A 19,981-nucleotide genomic window follows, 5' to 3' on the forward strand; every position below is an offset into this window, starting at 1 on the left:
TGGACTTAAGCCCCAATGATTTTTTCGCATTTCCCAGAATCAAGAATATGCTACAAGGAACACGCTTCTAGACGTCTGAAGAAGCGGTTGATGCCTACAAAACAGCCATTTTGACTACCCCTACTTCGGAATGAAATAAATGTTATAACGACTGGTTTCATCGAATGCAAAAGAGCATTGACTATCGTGGAGAGTACTTTGAAAAACAAATTTAAAAAATTTGTTATTGTACCTCTTATAGTTTTCTTCATTCCCGACACTTAAAAGGCTACCCTCATAGAGGATTACCAGCTCCTTCATTTTCATATTTGCAGCTTCCTTGGCTGATCCTCCCCCCAGCATTGTCCTCTATATGTATCCACGTAATGTTTGCACTCTAAGAGATCATCATCATTAGATACGTCCAGTTTTGATGACAAAATTCTAAACCAAGTCACAAAATCTCCGAAGTTATTTTCAGAAGCCCTTTCGTCCACATCCAAAATTTTTAAAAATAAACATCAAAATTATGTTAACTAACGTACGGCACCATAACTAAAAATAAGGTCAGTTTTGAGCTATGATGTGACTGAAGTACTTTTAATTTTGTAGCAGGAGCACCTCATTGGCTGTTTGGTAGTTACAGATTCCGAAAACTGTTTCAGTCGGCACGAATTCGCGCAATGTCAATAAAAACACCTTGGACACATTCAGATCGAGTGAGCACTCAAAGCTCTCACTCACGATGGCAGCAGACCACCTCACTGCATATTCTGAGACCTCCTGAATGGAAAAAGTTGAATGGGTGCCGCACAGGGGATTTTGAATCATTTAGCAGCAAAAATGGCAGACAGGACCACTCAGATGCACGCTTACGGATAGATACTTGCCCTGCAGAATAGTATGTTAGCGATGTTATTAGCACCTCTCCATTCGAGAGAAAATATTTGACTATTTTCATTCAAACATTTTTTCAGTTTCATTTCATTTTTCAGTTTACCTACTTTTGCCCCGCTGAATTCATCACCTGTCGAATTCTTTTTATTACCAAGATGTTGTTGTTACACAAATGACAAAGCTAATGTTTGCCCTAAAGCCCTTGAGTTAGGTCCTCAGCAGCAGCAGTGCAGCTATCTTTATGACGTCATTGAAGGTTAAAATCTTTCTGTACACAGCCTCACTATTACATGCAGTGCTGAACAGGCAGCCACAACTCAACAGACATCTATTCCGCAATAAGAGGTAGCAGGTTAACCAATAGTTCCTTCAGACAAAAGAACCATAATTGATTCTCTGAAAGGGAGAAAGCTATTTTTTTAATAAATTATAACGGTAAGCACCCATGAGTGCAGTTGAAATGATCCGCTGAACTTTTTAATAATGTTCTTCTACTGACCACAGGGACTGGAAACGAGGATTGTAATATTGTAAAAATTGAAATTGCATAATACCATTTCATTTATCATATGCTATATTCAGTGGCGCAGCAAGGGGGGGGGGGGGGGTTTGGGTAAACCCCCCCTCCAGAGCAATTTTTAATTTTAATCCATTTTACTTAATTTGATTGATATTACTAAAAGAATAGTTTAAGGATTAATAAAATATCTCTCAGAAAGCCGTAAAACTCAAAATTTTCAACTATTTATCTGTACGCAAGGCGAGAATTCTCGTCATTTTTTTCCCAAACATTTCGGACGGATGACGAAGATTCTCGTCATTTAGGCGCGTCAACCTAAACAATTTTAAAACGTACAATACGTATTCGTTAGTACATTTTCAGTTGTTGTTCGTTATTCATAATGAATTGATGCATCATAACGTTTGACTGGGTAAAGTTATATTCTAAACATTAGCTTACCCCAGTACGCAATGTGTTAAAATTCCGCAATTTATTAATCTCGCACCTACCGCATATCCTGATGGGTATACCATACCCCCCACACACCCTGACATTACTTGCACCTAAAACCCCCCCCCCCCCCCCAGCCTTAATTCCTAGCTGTGCCCCTGGCTATATTATACTCTCTAGTGGCGAACATGACTTCCCTCCTAAATAACATTGGTTATAACGCATTCGCATCTTAATTTTTCACGGATTTTCAGGGCTTAAGTTCCAATTTAATCTTCTTTAAATTTTAATTTATATATCATCTTATAACTCAGGAATGCGAGCACTTATCAGAATGAAATTCAATCACAAGATTTATTTCTTTATTTGTAGTGGAATCAATGTAGTTATATGTTGCAAAACATAATATTTTTGCATTAGTTATAAACAAATTTTTTAAATGCAACTTTTGATTAACAATGCCTTAATTTTTTTCATCAAAACATAAAATATTTCTTCAATTTTATCTTCATCGTTATGATGCGGAAGTTACTCCTTGAAGTTTTCATATTGATACAAATTTATATTTTTCCTTTATTGCAATTTCAGTGTTGAGGCAACCTGAAAACGAGTGGTGGAAATGTAATATATTAGCATTGCCGTTTTCTCGTTCATCTCAAGCTAAAAATCGCTACTTATTTATTATTGCGATTATACGTATGTAAAATATATGTTTCAAAGATATTGTAATAATTATATAAAAGCAAAATGTTTTACTTGTAATTTTATTTCTTACCTCGATGTCTATTTTGAATGATATTTTTTGAAGCAGTCTGGAAGGTGTAATGCGACTTTGCATTTTTCGCATTCCCACCTACTCTCACTCTTCGTCTTCAGCTGCTTACAAAGTTCACAGATCCTGGATGGATTCTTTTTCATGGGATTGGGAGGAATGCGATTGGGAAAATGAGCCCAGTTTGCTGCCCGAAATCTGATCGGTGATGGGCCAGATGTTCGTCGACCTCACCGCCTGTATTCCGGCACATTTATTCGCTCTAGGATTTGCTCCACTACATTTTCCCTAAAATCATCGAATAGCAGTTTTTTGCCTCTCACTTTTTGAAATAACACATATGAATTATACAACGCCATGTCCATTGCGTAGAAAAATATTTTGCGATAACCTTTTGCATATCGGCGCATGATGGAGAATGAGGCCAACTGCTGATCCTACTGGTCTACGGCGTTCATCTGCTTATTGTAGTCGATAACTACCCGAGGTTTTACAATAGCCTCTTTAGTTTTCAGCGACACCTTTACCATTTTTGGTTGTTTATGGTACGTGGACAAAATATGCACCTCTTTTTTGTCCTTTCACTTATAAGCGGCAATTCCTTTGCAGTACAGCACTTCCATTTCCCCTTTCTTCAAATGTATTGATTTGAACTCATTCGGCATATTCTTCCTATTCATTCTTATCGTTCCAACCGCGTTTATTTTTTAATTTATCAATTTATGAAAGAGTGATGTATATCAATTGTCCAAAGCTACTGTGTACCCCATTTGATAATAGGGCTTCATTAGTTCGAGGACTATGGCTTCACTACATGGTACTCCATTAGCTCTGGCTGGATTTGCTCCGGTATAGATGGAAAATTGCATGCTGTAAACAGAAGCACTTTCGCAGATTTTATAAAACTTCACTCCAAATCGCGCACGTGTACTGGGATTATACTGCACATAAGATAACCTTCCGCGGAATTTCATCAAACTCTCATCTACCGCAAGATTTTACTGTTGGCCATACATTGTTGAAAATTTTCTGTTCATATAGTCAATCACAGGAGAAACTTTTTGCAGTTTGTTATTTTCATCTAAATTTTCATTGTCGACGAAATGTAGAAATTTTGAAAGAAGTAGAAATCGTCTATATGGCATCACTTTGCTAAAAAAAATGGTGTTTCCGTAACTACTCGTAGACTCCAATATTTTTTTGTTTTGTTGTTTCTTACTTGTGCCATCAGTACACACAATGCAAAATAGGATTGTAATTTGTCGGCACTAGTGTTGAACCATTCCTTTGTCAAAGTACTTTAGCGAGTTGATGGAGACTTCAAATAGTAATCCACATATCTGTTAGTTTCCAAACACACTGAATTCCAAAAATCAACTTCTTAAGTATCGAGAAAAAAAATCTACCTCACTCGGTTCACATCCCAGTTTTCTCAGAACAGTTGATTTCACCCCAGGTGAAGCCGTAAATTCGAAATTACTCACACCCCTTCTATTTTTGGACCACTTCCATTCTTCATTGTCATTCATCAAATTCAGCTCTGCGGACCACGTCTCCTCATCTTCACTTTCACATTCACTGCTTGACTCTTCTTCCATAGAACCAGAAATATTATCGTCACTCTCGTCACTTTCGAGAAGAAGATCCTCCACATCTCGATCAGCCAATAATCCACGTGCCTTATTCATTTTCAAGGGTTTAAGTGAGTCCAAACCACAGAAATATCTCTGAAGAACTGAGTAGTGTAGTGTGGTTCAGTAGAATGCGCATTCTATTTGTTTGCAGAAATTGTTTACGAAGTAATGCACTATCTTCATCCCCAGCACTTTGCTTTCATACACTCCTATTTGGTAACATAGTCTCTACTCCCGAGTGCATCATCGGCAGTTTTGCGCTGACTCCGGCTCACGGAAGTAACGGGAGATCAGATGTCTTATAACTTTGTAGCTAATCGCATAGGATGAATTACTATATCCTTATCACCAGCTTTAGCTTTCATTCACAGAGACTTGATTACATAGGCTCTACTCCCGCGTGATTCATCCGCGGTTTAGCGGTGACTCCGGCTCACCAAAGCGATAGGAGATCGCTCACTCACAAAATAAGGTGTTACAAAGAAAAACAAAATGTATGAAATAAAACAAAGGCATATATGTAAAGAACACACAACATACCATAGTAAGCAACAAAGTAATACCAACTTCGGCAAGAAAATGCAAAAATGATGTGGTGGTAGGTCACGAAAAAAAGTACGTTTCCTCATCAATCACAGACACAGCTTAACTTTTAGTATTAATAAAATATTTGACACCCGTATAAAAAATGTGGTAATATATACATAAACATCTACTTAAAAAAAGAATAGCTTTAGGTCATTTAGGTCTCATGCCACAGCAAGAAAAATATGCCTTTTACGCAACCAGCGATTCGCCGGCTCTTTACCCGAATGGGTTAACAAAGAGAGGCCACTGTACTTGAAATGAATGTGAGAAACATAAATCTCACTCTATAATTATGACCAATCATTCATCCCCTCAGAACATGCACTGTTACAGCATGTTTTAATATTAGTGAATAGATCCAGCTTATGTTTGAGTGAGCCATTTATACCTACCCTATACACAGGCTTCCCATTAGTGTTGTTTCCAATTCCAATCCTTACAAAGCAGCCAATTACTACTCTTGAGAAAAATGGAAGGTGCACAAATCGCTCCAGTTTGTGTCTTGAGAGGCGAATCTTATTCAAGTCTTCCTTTTTCGTCACATACTGCACCTTCTTTTTGACACTGGCTACAGACCTTTAACAGCATAAAAAGAAATGATTACAATTTTCAACAAGAATAGGAATCAGAACAAGGAACTGTGATAGGTAACAAAAACTTGAAGAGGGACTATGACATTTTTATAATTTTAGAATTGCAGACTATCCATCCGTGAATTTGAGTGACTGAGTCACCTACAAGTATAAAATCAATTTTTGATGCAGTTACTCATTGAATTGTGATGACATAATGTCAATGAAATCACAGTATTGTAATTCACAAATTTACTTAAGACACAGCTAGTTTTAGCCTCTGAAGGCCATTTTTAGTGTACAATAATAACAACAATAAAAATAATTAGAAAAACTGCACCGTAGTAAATGGCCTGAAGGAGCTGAAACTGGTAGGGTGCCTAGAATATATTTGTGTGATACAACACGTTTCCACAGTCACAATGCAGGATAACACAACTTTATGACAAGCACTTCAACTAATTGAGCTACTGAGGTATCCATACCTCTATCTGGAAATAATGGAAATTCAACACATCTCACACACAAAATCATAGATACAAAAGGTAGGTGAGTGCACAGGGATTTTGTTATGGGATTCCAAACCGAGGATCAAAAACCCAGATGGCAAAAACTTAAATACCTAAACTGAGTCACTAAAATTGTTAACTTTCTTCTCAGAGATTCTTAGATAGAGGCCTAAAAAAACCAAATGAGAATTTAAATAAAAAATCGGGTGCCAAAATGAAGTGCAGCGATTGTGTGACACTTATGCCATGGCCTAACACTGAGTAGCACTGGAATTAAGAGCATAAAGCACCAACAATCTACAATTAATCACAAGGGAATAAATCACACGTATTGCCACACATATTTTATACAGGTGACAAAAATATTTTGATGAGGAGCTTCTGCACATAGAAAAGTAAAATAGACTGGATACGTAAATTGAAAAAAGAAACACAAGCAATTTTCTTGATTACACATAGAAAATTGCATGCGTTTCTTTCTTTCTACATGGAAAAATTCCACTCCATCATGCTCAAGGGTGTACTCAGGATCAAAACTATACCCTTTTTCCGAACTGACGGCGGCTGGGTGGAAAATAGCAAGTAGCCAATCAGAAGTGCTGCCCCTTCCACCTCTCCGTTCCCCTCCATCCGTCCGACCGGCATTGCCAGCCTTGGGAATAACGGTACTTTTGGGGGCAGCTGAAGATTCTCGGACAAACGCTGAGCGATTTAATTAGGTAACAATGCTAGCTGGAGAGCGATCTGCACTGCACGGAGTTCGGAGAGAGACTACAGGCTCCCACACACTTTCTCCTGTCGCTCTTCTGTGATTGGCTAGAAGAGTGGGTGGGTTTCGAGCACGCTCAAGTTCAGCCGCCGTCAGTTCAGAAAAAGGGTATAGAGGGGGGCTAGCCGTGGAGGTTCAAGTTGTAACACAGAAAAGGCTATGAAACCAAAATTTCAAGATCCTTAAAACACCTGCTTTATTGGTTTTTAAAATATTTGCTCGGAAAAAAAATATTTTTATTTTGATTACGTTTTATACTAATACCACTTTTCTTGGATGTAAAGGAAATTTGTTCCATAATTTCAATTTGAAATAAATTTATTTTTACTTCTAGAGGGTCAGCTGCCCCCTTGTGCCCCCCGCTGGGTACGCCCATGATCATGCTTAGTTCTTCTGATTTTATGGACATGCAAACAATAAGGTGTGAATAAAAGTGTTCCCCTAACCTTTTATCTGACTCAGAATCACTCGAACTTCGGGAGCCCCCACTACTACTACTGCTGCTGCTGCTACTTCGTCTCCTTCGGTTCGCACTCGAGTCACCAGAGGTGCTCTTGGTCACCTCCCTACTGCTCGGCTTCTTCGCCGTCCCGTCCGAGCTCTCAGACCCACTGTCATCAGAGTAGATGTCCGACGCCTTGAGCTTTGTCCTGCGCTTCTTCTCCGCCTCGTGGTCCTTCTCCCTGCGATCCTCCTGTGCCGACGACGACTTGCCCCCCTCTTCATCTTCCCCCTCCCCCCCGTCCTCCCCCTCTTCCGCCCCCTCTCCGCCCCTGGTTGCCCCCCCACTCCGCTCCTCCTCGTCCTCCTCCATGTCCTCCCCACCCTCCTTCTCGTCCTCCTCCCCCTCCTCCTCCTTCCGCTTCTCCTGCTCTATCTTCTGCTGCTGCTGTTTCTCCTTTTCCTCTGCAATCCCAAAAACAAACAGTGAAAGGGAAATAAAAGTCACTTTACGCATTCCACACTGAAAAATTTATTAGTTCAAAGTATACCGGGACTAGCTGCGGTGATAACTTTTACGGGAGTCACCCGCAATGCACAATCGTGCAAAAGATCCACAGAGAAAAAATCATTCGCCTTGACCAGGATTCGAACCCGGATCCCCTGATTTCCGGTCGAGTGCTTTTTAGCCTGTTAAGCTACCGAGGCGTCATTCTTCCTTGTGGATATTTTCGGATACTACCGGACTAGACTAGTCTAGAGCGAACACCTCTTTGTGTTCTATGTCCAGGCCTGCTCTCCGGCTGTGGCGCTGTGCGCACGATTTGGACTGCTTGTGGCATCATATGCTCTGCAGTCCAGCAACACCTTGTCCGGTAGTGTCCGAAAATATCCACAGGGAAGAATGACGCCTCGGTAGCTTAACTGGCTGAACCACTCGACCGGAAATCGGGGGATCCGGGTTCGAATCCCGGTCAAGGCGAATGATTTTTTCTCTGTGGATCTTTCGCTGAAAAATTTAAGTACATACACTGGGGCTAGCCACGTTGATAATCTTACTGAGTCCAATACACCAACAGTGAAGTTTGCCATGAAAAAATATTTGACTTACGAGAAGGGTGTATGTACCTTGCACTGACTTTTTCAAGGCCATATTTTTTTTATAGCATTCGGCATGCCAAATGCATCTAGGAATTGGTAGTGGTGCCATTGAATGGGCCTTAGTTTGGCTGTATTTAATTAATTTGCATGCGGTACTTTATCATGCCATATATAATTCCTAAATAACTCCCCCTGCAATAGATGGGTCTGTTGGTGTACTGGTTAGTGTCGTTTCTTCCCACCGCAGGGGCCAGTGTTTGCGGCTCAATGTTTTATTGTCGTCGTGCGACGACACAGTATTCTTTTATTTTAATTGCAGCCGGCATAGGCAGGAGAGGAATTTTCTATCATCATAATGGAATTTAGGTATTTAAGAAGTATCAATTCGAACTCGGAGTTATGAAGAATACACTAGAAAGGGTTGGTGTGTGCAGAAAGTTGAAATTTCCCTGTCTAGTGTAGTCTTCCTATCTTCCCATTCGAAATAACAATGTTAAGTATTTGTTAATGCTTATACTGATGAACTTCCAAATTAAAAATGAAAAGGTTTTCTTGCGAGAGCACACGGCATTAGGGCTCACGGTGGGCAGCAATATGCATGCAGATTTAATACAGAAAAACACAAAACCAATATAAATTATTATAACTCTCCAACACTTAATACTCATTATTGCAAAGGGAGTTTGCTCATAAAGTCCCTAGATAATAAGAGAATCATTCAGAAATATTATTTCCATTAAAAAATAGGATGAAATAAAAGTAGATTATTTAAAGTCAACAATTACACCAAATGTGTCTTCTGCTCGCCGCTTCCCAAAATCTTTCCTTCCAAATCCTTCCTGATAACAAGAGGACAACCTACAAATTTCATTTCTTCAAGGAAAAAAAAGCCACTGTTATTCCTCCCCTTTGATCTTTCGGTATGTTGTCGAGGGGGGAAGCTTTGGAGACATTATTCAGGGTTCACCAAAGATATGCCTATATTACAGCATTCCTTCCTTCAACAGGCCTTTGTGTTTAGCGAACTCAAGTCAGCTTTGCATACTCCTGTTTAAGTTCTAGTGTGTTCATGACATGTTTTATGAATACATATTGGATTTTTTCTGGTGAACAGAGGAATTCTACAGAAAGTTAAAATATATACTTATCAAATGCAGTCTTCCTATCTTCGCGTTCGAAATAACACTGCTTAAAAACCTAAATGGCATAACGATGATAAAAAAACTCCTCTCTTTCCTATTCTCACTGCAATTAAAATTAAATTTTACCTTGTTGCCGTGCGATGAAAATGAAGAAAATAAAACATAATGTCACCCCGAGCCATAAACCCTGGTCCCTGCGGTCATTGCCAACCACTACACTAACTAACTCATCTGACGAAAAGGGAGCTATTATGGAATTATATAGCGCACGTTAATAGTACCTAATGTGAATTAATAATAACAACCAAACTAAAGCCCATTCAATAGAAACACAACCAGTTCTGAGATGAGTTTGCCATTCCCAATGCCATAAAAAATACGGCATCAAAAAAGGTGGAGCAAGGTATGTTGGCTCCCCTTGTTAGCCGTGGTTCAGACCCGGATCTCTCAGTCAGGCTTGTTAGTTAGACACTCCAACAGTGGCTTAGTAAGCACAACCTCCGCCATATGTTTGGTAAAATCCATCCCAAAGTTCACTCTGAGAAAATGGCTTGGTGGTGTAACTGGCTAACACACCTGACTGGCAATTGGAAGATCGGGGTTCGAATCCAGGCTAAGCCAAATATTATTTCATGTCAAACTTAACCGTTTGTGTATTTAACTTTACACCCGTGTGTATGACACTGTAAAAGCCACTTGTTTCATACAATGCTTATTGGGTTACCCGCAATGCACAAACCATTCAAAATTTCCACAGAGAAAAAAAATCATTAGCCTTGACCATTCAAGCTTTAACACCCCCCAGGGTTTTCATACAGTTATATTCTTATTGGGTTACAAATGCTTACAATGCATCTTCTTTAATACTATATCATCACAGAAGGTTAGGGTGAAGTAATAAAGGAGGGCATGGGAAAGGAAAGGCCACAACAAATTTCTACAGAGGGGAATGATGTCTCAGTAGCTTAACTGGCTAAAGCACTTGCCTGTAAATCAGGATATCCATGTATTAAAACCCAGTCAAGGGGAATCATTTTTTTCTCTGTGGAAAATACTGAATGTTTACTAAAACAGAGCATGATTTCGATACTGTTGTATCATAATTCAACTTCTTAAATACTGGAGGATCAGAGAGGAGCAAGGGAGAGTCTGGGGAGGGAAGGAAAGGCCACAAAAAGTGAGTATGTACATAGCCCCTATTTTAATGGCCATGTAAAAGAAAGGGAGGGATTAATTAGGAAATTGAACTTTAACACGAGGAGGACAACTGTGACATCAGCACAATGAGCTTGAATTGACTATTGAAAATTGACCTACAACAACAATTTAAAAATGAACATTGAATATTTACTCGATCATTTTTTCCATCACTTACACCCGCTTCAGTGATGGCTCTTAAGATGGTGGGAAAATGGCTGTTTCATGATATCATTGTCTATGATAGCACCAGGGATTGGAAGTCCCATGGCTTTTTCCAAACACCAGAAAAGGTAGAAAATGGGAGAAATTAAGGGGGGCGCATTTGAGGACTTACAGATGAATAACTCTTGAAAGAGGTTATTTAACTAAACAGCGTACAATCTAGTCGAACATCTAGTGCACTGGAGATTTAGAAGAGTATGGATAAAAGGTTAAAGTCATCCATGACACAATACCATATACAATATAGAGTTTTATAGTAATGGTGACCAGCTTGAGGGAAGAAAAAGCCTTTAATCTGTGCCCATTCCACCCTATCTTAGGGACGCAAACATATACAACGCAGACCAACAATTTGAAAGGATAATTTTACATGGGCTAGGAAACAAAAATGCTCATTCAGGCAAATCACAACCACCAGAGGAGAACAAAGGATTCAAACCCCCTCCAAAACTTATGCACGGCTGTCCTCAGTGAACTCTCCCCAAATGACACAAATTCCCAAGAAAAAAAAATCCTGGCTAAGGCCTTCTACTCTGGCCATATACTATAGAAAATATGATGCATGAACAAAATAGAAGTAATCTGACCTCTTTCCCTTCTCTCTTCCCTTCGTGCTTTAAGCGCATTCATCGCAAGCGCTTTCTTGTCCACCCGACCCCGATTCTCCTCCACTGTCTTCTTTCTCTCCTTGCTCCTCTCTTTGGCATCAGACTTCATCTTTTCTGTCTCTCGCTTCTTCTTGATCTCCTGCTTTTTGGCCAGTCGCAATTTCTTCTCAATTTCAAACCTAAAATCACAAAAATTACATAAAAGTTAAAGATTAAAATGAACAAGTTATTATTACAATTTCTTGATATTTACGGAAAGGTTTAGAGAACAGATGAAGATAATATGAGAATAGAAGAAGATAAGGAATGATAAAATATTTCTCTAAAAAACATTTCAGGATGACCAAGACCACAATCATGCAAATATATATGGTAAATACTGTATTTTACAAATTGTAAAATGATTCCACGTAATTAATGAAATTTATTCCGTTTCAAACAAGATCCACTGGGGAAAAAAAGGCTCCTTAAAAAAAAAAACTTTCATAAAAAGACATTTTCAATTTCAAGAAAATTAAGCATTACAAGAAATATTAGATGCTGTAAAAACTCTCCTCATATATTAGTAAAGTGCCAAAATAAATAAAAAAATATGGATCATCCATCTGCAAACCTTGCTAGGAGTCTCAACTCCCTAAAATCTATTGGGACAAATTCTCTAAGCAAAACATCATCATGCCCTTATCTATTCAAGTATTTTTATTGAGAGATTGTTAATTTACACTAGATGAAGCCAAGGCCTGGTCTCGTATTTAAGATTTCATGCCAACTCACCTCGTCTTCATTACTTCTCGCTGTTCAATTCTCTTGAAAATCTCCTGCTCACGCTCTTTTTCCGTCATGCGTGCCAGTCTAGCCTGGTCCTCCTCATCTCCCATCAGGTTTTCATCATAGCCATCGTTGAACTCTTCTTGACTGAGACTATCTTCCTCCGACGAGGATGACGATGAAGACGAAGAGGAGGAGGATGATGATGACGAAGAAGACTTGGCAGCCTTAGTTTCCACTTTAGCTTCACCACTGACATCCTTCTGCTCACTGCCTGACCCCCCTCCACTGTGATCCGAATCTGAGACTTCACCTGAAGAGATAAAGCGCAAACATCAACTCAAAACAATGATAAGAATGCCGATAAGAATGAAAGAAATTTATTTCAAAATATCACTTATTACCAAGAAAGCAAATCTCCAACATGAAATATTGGAAAATTAATCAGCAAATAAATTACCATACAAACAATTATTACTTAATTACACTTTTCTCGGGTTTCCGCACAGGCAAGATATTCTAAGAATGCCAACATTTCAGGTTTCAATTTGGAGTCGGAATCCGAAACGTCGGTGCTTTTAGAAAATCTTAACGGTGTGGAAACCTGAGAAAAGTTAGTTTACTCTGTTCGCCGGGAAAGAGTAAAATCAAAAATAATTATTTAAATACATCAAGTGTTAATGCTCAATTTTTTTATTCTTCGTGGTAAATTTCAGGTTCTATTATAACCAAATTCTGGGTTGAATCACTGAGAGAGTGAATTTTATGCAGTGTTGGCAAGGTTAAAGATACAACGATGAAGACATAAGAACTAAAAACATCTCTGATATAGTGATGCATGAAATGAAGCCAAAACAAACATCTCTCAATGCAAAACCTTCTCATAATGATACATTTTCTTCCAAATTTCTACATCTCCAGCAGTTGTAAGAACTCAAATAGGTACACGCACATAGAAATATTGTACATACGTTTATGAGACTCCTAAACAATGACCAATATGAAACGAGTCCCTCTACCAGGATTGATTTATTGATGACATTCATATTCAAAATTGTCCTTGCACGTCCAGCCATATGGGCCAATGGTAAGTTCTACCTTCGTACAAGACTTACTACCACAGTCAAGAGAAACTTATAGCTCAAGATAACACTAAGATATTGTACTTAGCTATGAGTTACATATGCCCAAATCAAAGAAGCCCAAAAAACTTTTAGATGTCACTTTTAAAAGTGACTGTCGCCTTGATTTCTTTCCATAATGAAAATGAAGGCCAAATAGAAGAAACCTTAGCATGGAAATAAAAATTTTATGGGACATTACAACATTATTTCATATTATAGTAATCAAAATGAGAAGCCATTTGATTTAGTACCTACATATTATATGCATAAGTAGAAAAAATCTGTTTGTTAATACACAACTCGCTAAATGAGACGCATTTTATTACATGTACCACCAAGGAAACTTGTGCCAAGAAAAATTATGTAGAAGCTTGTATTAGATATAATGGTAAAATACATGCACCTAAGCAGAAATATTCTTTGAATATTCCATAAAAGCATACCTATCTGTTAGGCAGCACTAATTAGCCCTAGCTTAAGGATAAATGTTAATCTAAAAATAATACTATACAAGCAGTCATATGTACCCATAAATTTTTTTCACTAAGTACCTACTTGTTCAAATTTCAGATCACCAATGCTTCCAAAAACCTCAGCATACAAAACAACAAATTCTTGACACATAAAATGCTGCCCTCAAATGTTTAATCAAACACTTCTGATGCTTTCAGGTAATGAATTATCCCTGACAGGAATAATTCTCAGATAACACTAAATTTATGGCACATCAATTATTCCATTCGCACTTCACTGTGCACAAATGAAATGACTCAAATAAATTAGATATCAATATTGAAAACCTTAGAGACCAATTAATTACATGGATGACAAAAATACGAGAAAAAACAGTATGAGAGGAATACGTCAAAAAAGTAATTAAAAACAACTGGTAGGTCTTACAAAAGTGACTTCCCTTATTAATTAAGAATGAGAAGGATCGAATTAAGGATAGATCCAATTGAATGTGATAAAAGCCATACCGCAACAGAGTATAGCCTCAGAACGATTGCAGAGCCCATAATAGGATTAACAAGCAAGAGGATTTCTAAGCGTAAAATATCACATTCAGATCCACAAATTGTAAGTGGTTTGAATGGTGAAATGTAGAGCCATTTGTGACCACATAGTACCTCGATGGCAGTTATTTTACAGCTGGTTATTAAAACAATCGCAAGAATAAATCTGTAATCAAAGATGACTACGAAGACTGAATCTGGGATTTTTCTGGGATCGCACCATGTGCAGTGAAAATGGAAAGAATGCGCAACGAAACGGAAAAGAGAAAACCGCTTTTCGCTCAGTTAGCAGTTTTTCACAAATATATGCCGATCAAATGCTCAACTGTTCTGAACAAAGATTTTATAATATTCTCCAAAATAACACTGCTTTAATGCGTAAATCGTTCCCGGTACATATTTTTATTGAGAAAGACTTCCACGACGACTACCCGGTGACTCAAACAAAAAGAACAAAGCATGATACCTTCTTCGGGTTCCGAATGTTGATCATCTTCACTCTCGCTGTCACTACTACCAGATGACTTTGTCACAGTTCTTTTTCCGGCTTTTTTCGCAGGCTTAGGTTTCTTTTTCTTCTTAGCTTTGCCCCGGGCGTCCCAGTCATCGTCTGAATCCGATGTATCCGAATCGGAAAATCCACTTTCTTCCTTCTTTTTCTCTTGAACCGGCGCTTCCTGCTTCTGCTTTTTCTTCTTGGCAAGGGAAAGAAGCTCCTGCGACAGCAAAAAAGGTTGTTAATTCTTAACTGCGCGTCGGCATCTCAGAGACTTGGCCATAAGTCAAGACTGTATGCATCTTGTCATTTCCAAAACAGCATTCCTAAGTTAACAATAAACTATTTCCTCACCGTATCTAGATCCGATCCGCTGTCTGCGCTACCGTCACTATCGCTGTCTATCAATACCTGGTTCTTCCTCTTCACCATTTCTTAATTTTCCTTCCCAAAAGAGACAGAAACAAACCTCAATTCACAAAAACCAAAATACGCTTTACAGCTTGACTACGGCAGTGACATCTTCCGTTGACTCACAAACCGGATTGCGCTCTTCAATTATTTCGATTCGAGCAAAGTTCGAGCATACCAATTTGTGGAGGGAAAACTTTTAAACAGCCAAGACACTTTTGTTTGATAATTTTCAAACCCGTGGAGCTGTTCATTCTTTTAGATTGGTTTTAATTATTAGTCCTTCGTCCAAAATATATCGTATTAGAATAAATGGCATTATACATGACAAGTTTTCATGATTTGATGGAGTTTGAATTAAAAAAAATTCGTCTTGAGTAATATAACAGTGTGAAATCTGTGTTCAAATTCTTTCCTCAGTCTTTCAATTTTGACGTGACATTGTTGTGTTTCCTCATGGAATACATTTGAAAATTTGTGACGTTAAAAAATAACACTGGAAGTAACTTTGTCATTTGTAAAGGTTGCACTGCTCTCTCTCATTCATTTCATATAAAAAGTGGTAAAATTGACACTTAATAGAATGTTTTTTCTTAAAATTATCAGTTTTTGCGCGTTGGTGCTGGCCTAAGAGTAGCAAAAACAATAAACCCTTCCAAACCTACAGTAGCTCTTCCCCTTTACACTGTGGATTAATTTTGTATCCATTATACTGCGAAGGAAAAAAAAATTTGCATCCATATCACTTTGCCATATAGCCACATCATATCACCACCACCTTGGTTTTGCTTATGAGTTATGATATGCGGTCTAATTTGCTCCATAAATACCAATTTTTTGGGAGTGATGGACCAAGTCCTTTAAGTCTTCTGTAACCAATATGATGAATATGGGAATTAGTGTATTATGTGCAGTTGGGTAAGGTTTGAAATATGAGGAATTTGTTTAGGATGAGGCGTGAGAGATGCAGAGTTCATTGACTATTTAGGCAATCATTGTTTTGTTATGCATTTGCTTGTAATGGATCAGATGATGCAGAAAGTAATGAGCACTGCCCTTTAAAAATAGATGGATGCCTATAACTTTTGTTAAGAAGCCAATAAGTGAATGAATTCTTCCTTGTAGGAGATAGTAAGGGAGTTTACCTTCCACCGTTATGATAATCTGATGCACGCCACCAACAAGCAGGACCCAAGACGTCACCGCTATGAGACAAAAGGACTCAGTGTCGTCAACTTGCTTTTTTCTGCCGCCAGTGGGGATGTTACTGCCATGAGGAGGTGAGTGCTTGTGTCATTTCCTCCCACCTAGCTCTGTAAATCAAAGAATAATTCTTTAAAGACTTTATACAAGATTTATGGCGATAGCGATGGTCTCATCAATTGATGGGTAGATTTCAGGGTGACGTGACAGCATCAAGTATCCAGTTTTTAAATCCGTAGTTTGCATATATATTATGGATTAGGTTAAAACGAGCATCGATGCTTATTTGTGGTTTGAAAATACAGTGAAACCTGTATTAAGCGACCACTGACGGTTCCACTGAAAAATGGTCGTTAAGAGGGGTGGTCGTTCAAAGGGGGTGCGGGTGTGTTTCTGACTGCATAATTTCAAGGGAGCAGATTTAAAAAAGATAGGTAACTTCTGAGTTCACGCTTTACTTTAAGCAACATAAATCACGTTTTATTCAGTGATAGTTTTTAATTGCTGATAAATTTTACACATTTAGTAATTTAATTAATATTAAATATTTTCTCACTACAAAGTAATGTAGTATATCGCGCAAGAACATTTGCATTAACAGCAATAATCTACAGTAGAGATGATTACCTCTTTGTTTTTTATAATGTGTACTATATAAATTTAAATATTATACGCATATACCATAACATATATAGCTGTATTAAGCTGAATTTTGAGAAAAATATTTGTCACTCTGGCCAAGGAAGTTAAATCTCACTTTGGAGCCTATGAGAAGTAAAACAAACAGTGTCAAAGCCGCAGGAACTATATCATAAATCAAATACATATTTATTAATAACGTCCACTCTTATGAATAATGACTTTAAACATACATCACAGTATTGAGGAGAAAACATCACTTTGAGACGAAAAAAAACTGTCGTAAAGAAGTTTGCTTTAGGTCCTTGCACTTTTTTTTTGCGATTTCAGTTTTCAACACATATTTTATTTCTGTAAACAGTTCATTGATTTTCTCGCTGTTGAAATCTGCACTTTTCATTGAATTATGACACTTTTCTTTTAATGAAAGTGTCTCTTGAGGGCTTAATCTTGGTTCTTCGTTTGGCACAATGTCTGAGTCATCTTCATCTTCAGTAATGGTTCCTTTAAATACAATATCATCGAAAAAGATATAAGAAAAACGGAGATAATCATAGGCGGATCCGGGGGGGGGGGGGGGTGGGCACGGGGGCATGTGCCCCCCCCAGACCCTTAAAAATATGCTAGATTTTTAATACGGTCCCATTATCATTTCGTTCGTTTTGTTTGACGAGGTATCCTTGTGCCCTCCCCTGAACAAAATCCTGGATGCGGCCTTGCTTGTGCCCCTCCCAGAAAGAAATCCTGGATCCGCCCCTGGAGATTTACATATTTCTAATTTTCATTTAGACCTTTACCCTAACCTAATGAGATATGTAGTCCTATGAGTACCCCCTCTAAATGAACCCTCATTACCCAGTGAGAAATGGGTGGTGGAATCCACGTGGAAATTATGGTGGAAATGTAACGTGGATACCACGTGTTTTTGGTCGTGGAACCCACATGGAACTTTGGTGGAAAAATTAAAACAGCAGTAGGTGCTGTCCTGAAACCATTAAAACCTCGACCACTCTATATCTAAATCGAATACCTAGCAGCTAATGTCCTTCCTTATACAATTCCAAACAAAATGCCACCACTGAATAAGCAGTAAATTTAAATTCTTCCCTAACCATGTGCAGATAGTTCTTCATGATGAAAGCAAATGTGCATTGCAATGCTTTGGTTCATCTCATACATTTTTAAATTAACAATATTTCATAGATGAGATAAAGGATCATCATAGCATAAAATATCCATAAAATATTTTGTAATAGCTTCCAGACATTTTGTAGGCTTCTGAATGTTCCCTTTTCTGATATCTACAAGATGTCTTGAGAAGATATTTTCTAGATAATCATATTCAAACTGGACCCACAGGGAAAATTCAGGATAAATGACATGAATGTAATATTTCTGTATTAGATATGTTTATTTTTCAACTGACAGCCTGATGGTGGAGCAGAAAATGATTGTATCCCCTATGAAAAAATTGTATAAACCTGTTTCAAATTTTTATTTTGGAACATTTTTACATTCTTATGCATTGCCATGGTAATGTATAAAAATGTTTCAGGGCAGCACCTACTGCTGTTTTAATTTTTCCACCAAATTTCCATGTGAATTCCACGTTGATTCCACGACCAAAAACACGTGGTATCCACGTTACATTTCCACATAATTTCCACGTGGGTTCCACCACCCATTTCTCACTGGGTACGCATTCCTCCCTCCGAGTAAAAAAATCAGGCTTGTAAAAGTTAGTTCAATGAAAAAAATTGACCCTTAACTTGGGTTTGTCGAAACCACACATTGTTATAAACTTATTCTGGGGTGAGCTCTATCCTCACCTGTTCAACCCAACCTCCTGGTCGAAGCATTGGAGTAGGTGCACTTTGACTTGGTAATAGTTTGTGATAGGAGAGGAATCCCCTCTTGACTTGAACTTGAAAAAGACGCTTGAACTCTCATCTGAGGTAAGGATCTTTGTGGATTATATCATAGAGTAAGTATATTCTTATATCATAGAGAAAGTATATACTTACTCTATGATTATATGCTTGAATATAAAGAATATCTCTTCCCATGTTTACAACTTATGTATGCTATCTCATGAAAAATATTACAGCCATTTTTGCAGAAAATATATCCCACTAAGAAAATGAAGTTAAGGTTAAAAATTATCATTAAAGAACATGGGCATAGTTGGAGGATACGCCCTTTAAAATCCAGGGGTTGGTATATTTAATGTTGAATATGCTTCACAGAATTGAGCATGATTATTAGTGGGTATCCTAAAACTCCCACTAATTATATAACCGAGGGCAGAGGATTTGCAGGGGCTATTATAAATCCTGGCTGTCTTCATATCAATACAAAGAGAATAAATTATTTTTGTCCATACTTCATTAGCCAGAGAGGACTCTGTTACAGACATAGAAACCAAAATTTTTTTCAGTGGATACAGTAAAACCTCTATGTAGTGAACCTCTTTACATCATAAACCTCCACATATCATACCACCCCTATGGTCCCGTCTGATTTACATGTAAATTTATAGACAAACCTCTTTGTAGTGAACCTCTTTATGTCGTAATCATTAGTTGTGGCCATTTTGTTCATTATGAGAGTATACCTAACAGTAAATAAGAAAAAAGGTATCCAACTATCGTAATCATTTTAAGTGACTGTTGAATTCAGAGAGCTCACATCACTTTCTCTCGAATCATGGTAAAAATCATGCAATACCGCTCACTTTCTGTAATTATTAAAGAATAAATATTTGTTCACTGATGCGTGCATGTGTGTTTAAACACATAAATATAATGGTTGTAAAGACAGTATGTACTGCCTTTCATTTCCAAAGGATATGGAAAAATGGTGCCTATCACTAAAACCTCTCTGTAGTGAACCTCCATACATCAAATTGCCCAAATTTTGGTCCCTTCCATTACGATGT

At 38.0% G+C, this 19,981-nt stretch overlaps 1 protein-coding gene and 1 long non-coding RNA gene across 2 annotated transcripts in view; both read right to left on the reverse strand.

Annotated features, from left to right (window-relative positions):
• LOC124166610 (RNA polymerase-associated protein RTF1 homolog) overlaps nt 1-15,327 on the reverse strand; it is a 32,030-nt gene extending 16,703 nt beyond the window's left edge. The window contains exons 1-8 of the mRNA XM_046544206.1: nt 15,145-15,327; nt 14,761-15,010; nt 12,161-12,467; nt 11,366-11,565; nt 7,498-7,578; nt 7,383-7,390; nt 7,119-7,327; nt 5,215-5,398 (exon numbers count right to left, since the gene is read on the reverse strand). Coding sequence (XP_046400162.1) covers nt 5,215-5,398; nt 7,119-7,327; nt 7,383-7,390; nt 7,498-7,578; nt 11,366-11,565; nt 12,161-12,467; nt 14,761-15,010; nt 15,145-15,222 — 1,317 coding nt within the window. The 5' untranslated portion in view covers nt 15,223-15,327. The remainder of the gene's footprint in view (nt 1-5,214; nt 5,399-7,118; nt 7,328-7,382; nt 7,391-7,497; nt 7,579-11,365; nt 11,566-12,160; nt 12,468-14,760; nt 15,011-15,144) is intronic.
• LOC124166611 lies at nt 2,176-5,200 on the reverse strand. The gene is made up of 2 exons (XR_006866465.1): nt 2,604-5,200; nt 2,176-2,428 (listed from the first exon to the last, which is right to left on the reverse strand). It is a non-coding gene; the product is annotated as an uncharacterized LOC124166611 (long non-coding RNA).
• Nucleotides 15,328-19,981: the final 4,654 nt, after the last annotated feature.

Source organism: Ischnura elegans, chromosome 10 (assembly GCF_921293095.1).
Source record: "Ischnura elegans chromosome 10, ioIscEleg1.1, whole genome shotgun sequence".
In the NCBI taxonomy this organism is placed as follows: domain Eukaryota; kingdom Metazoa; phylum Arthropoda; class Insecta; order Odonata; family Coenagrionidae; genus Ischnura; species Ischnura elegans.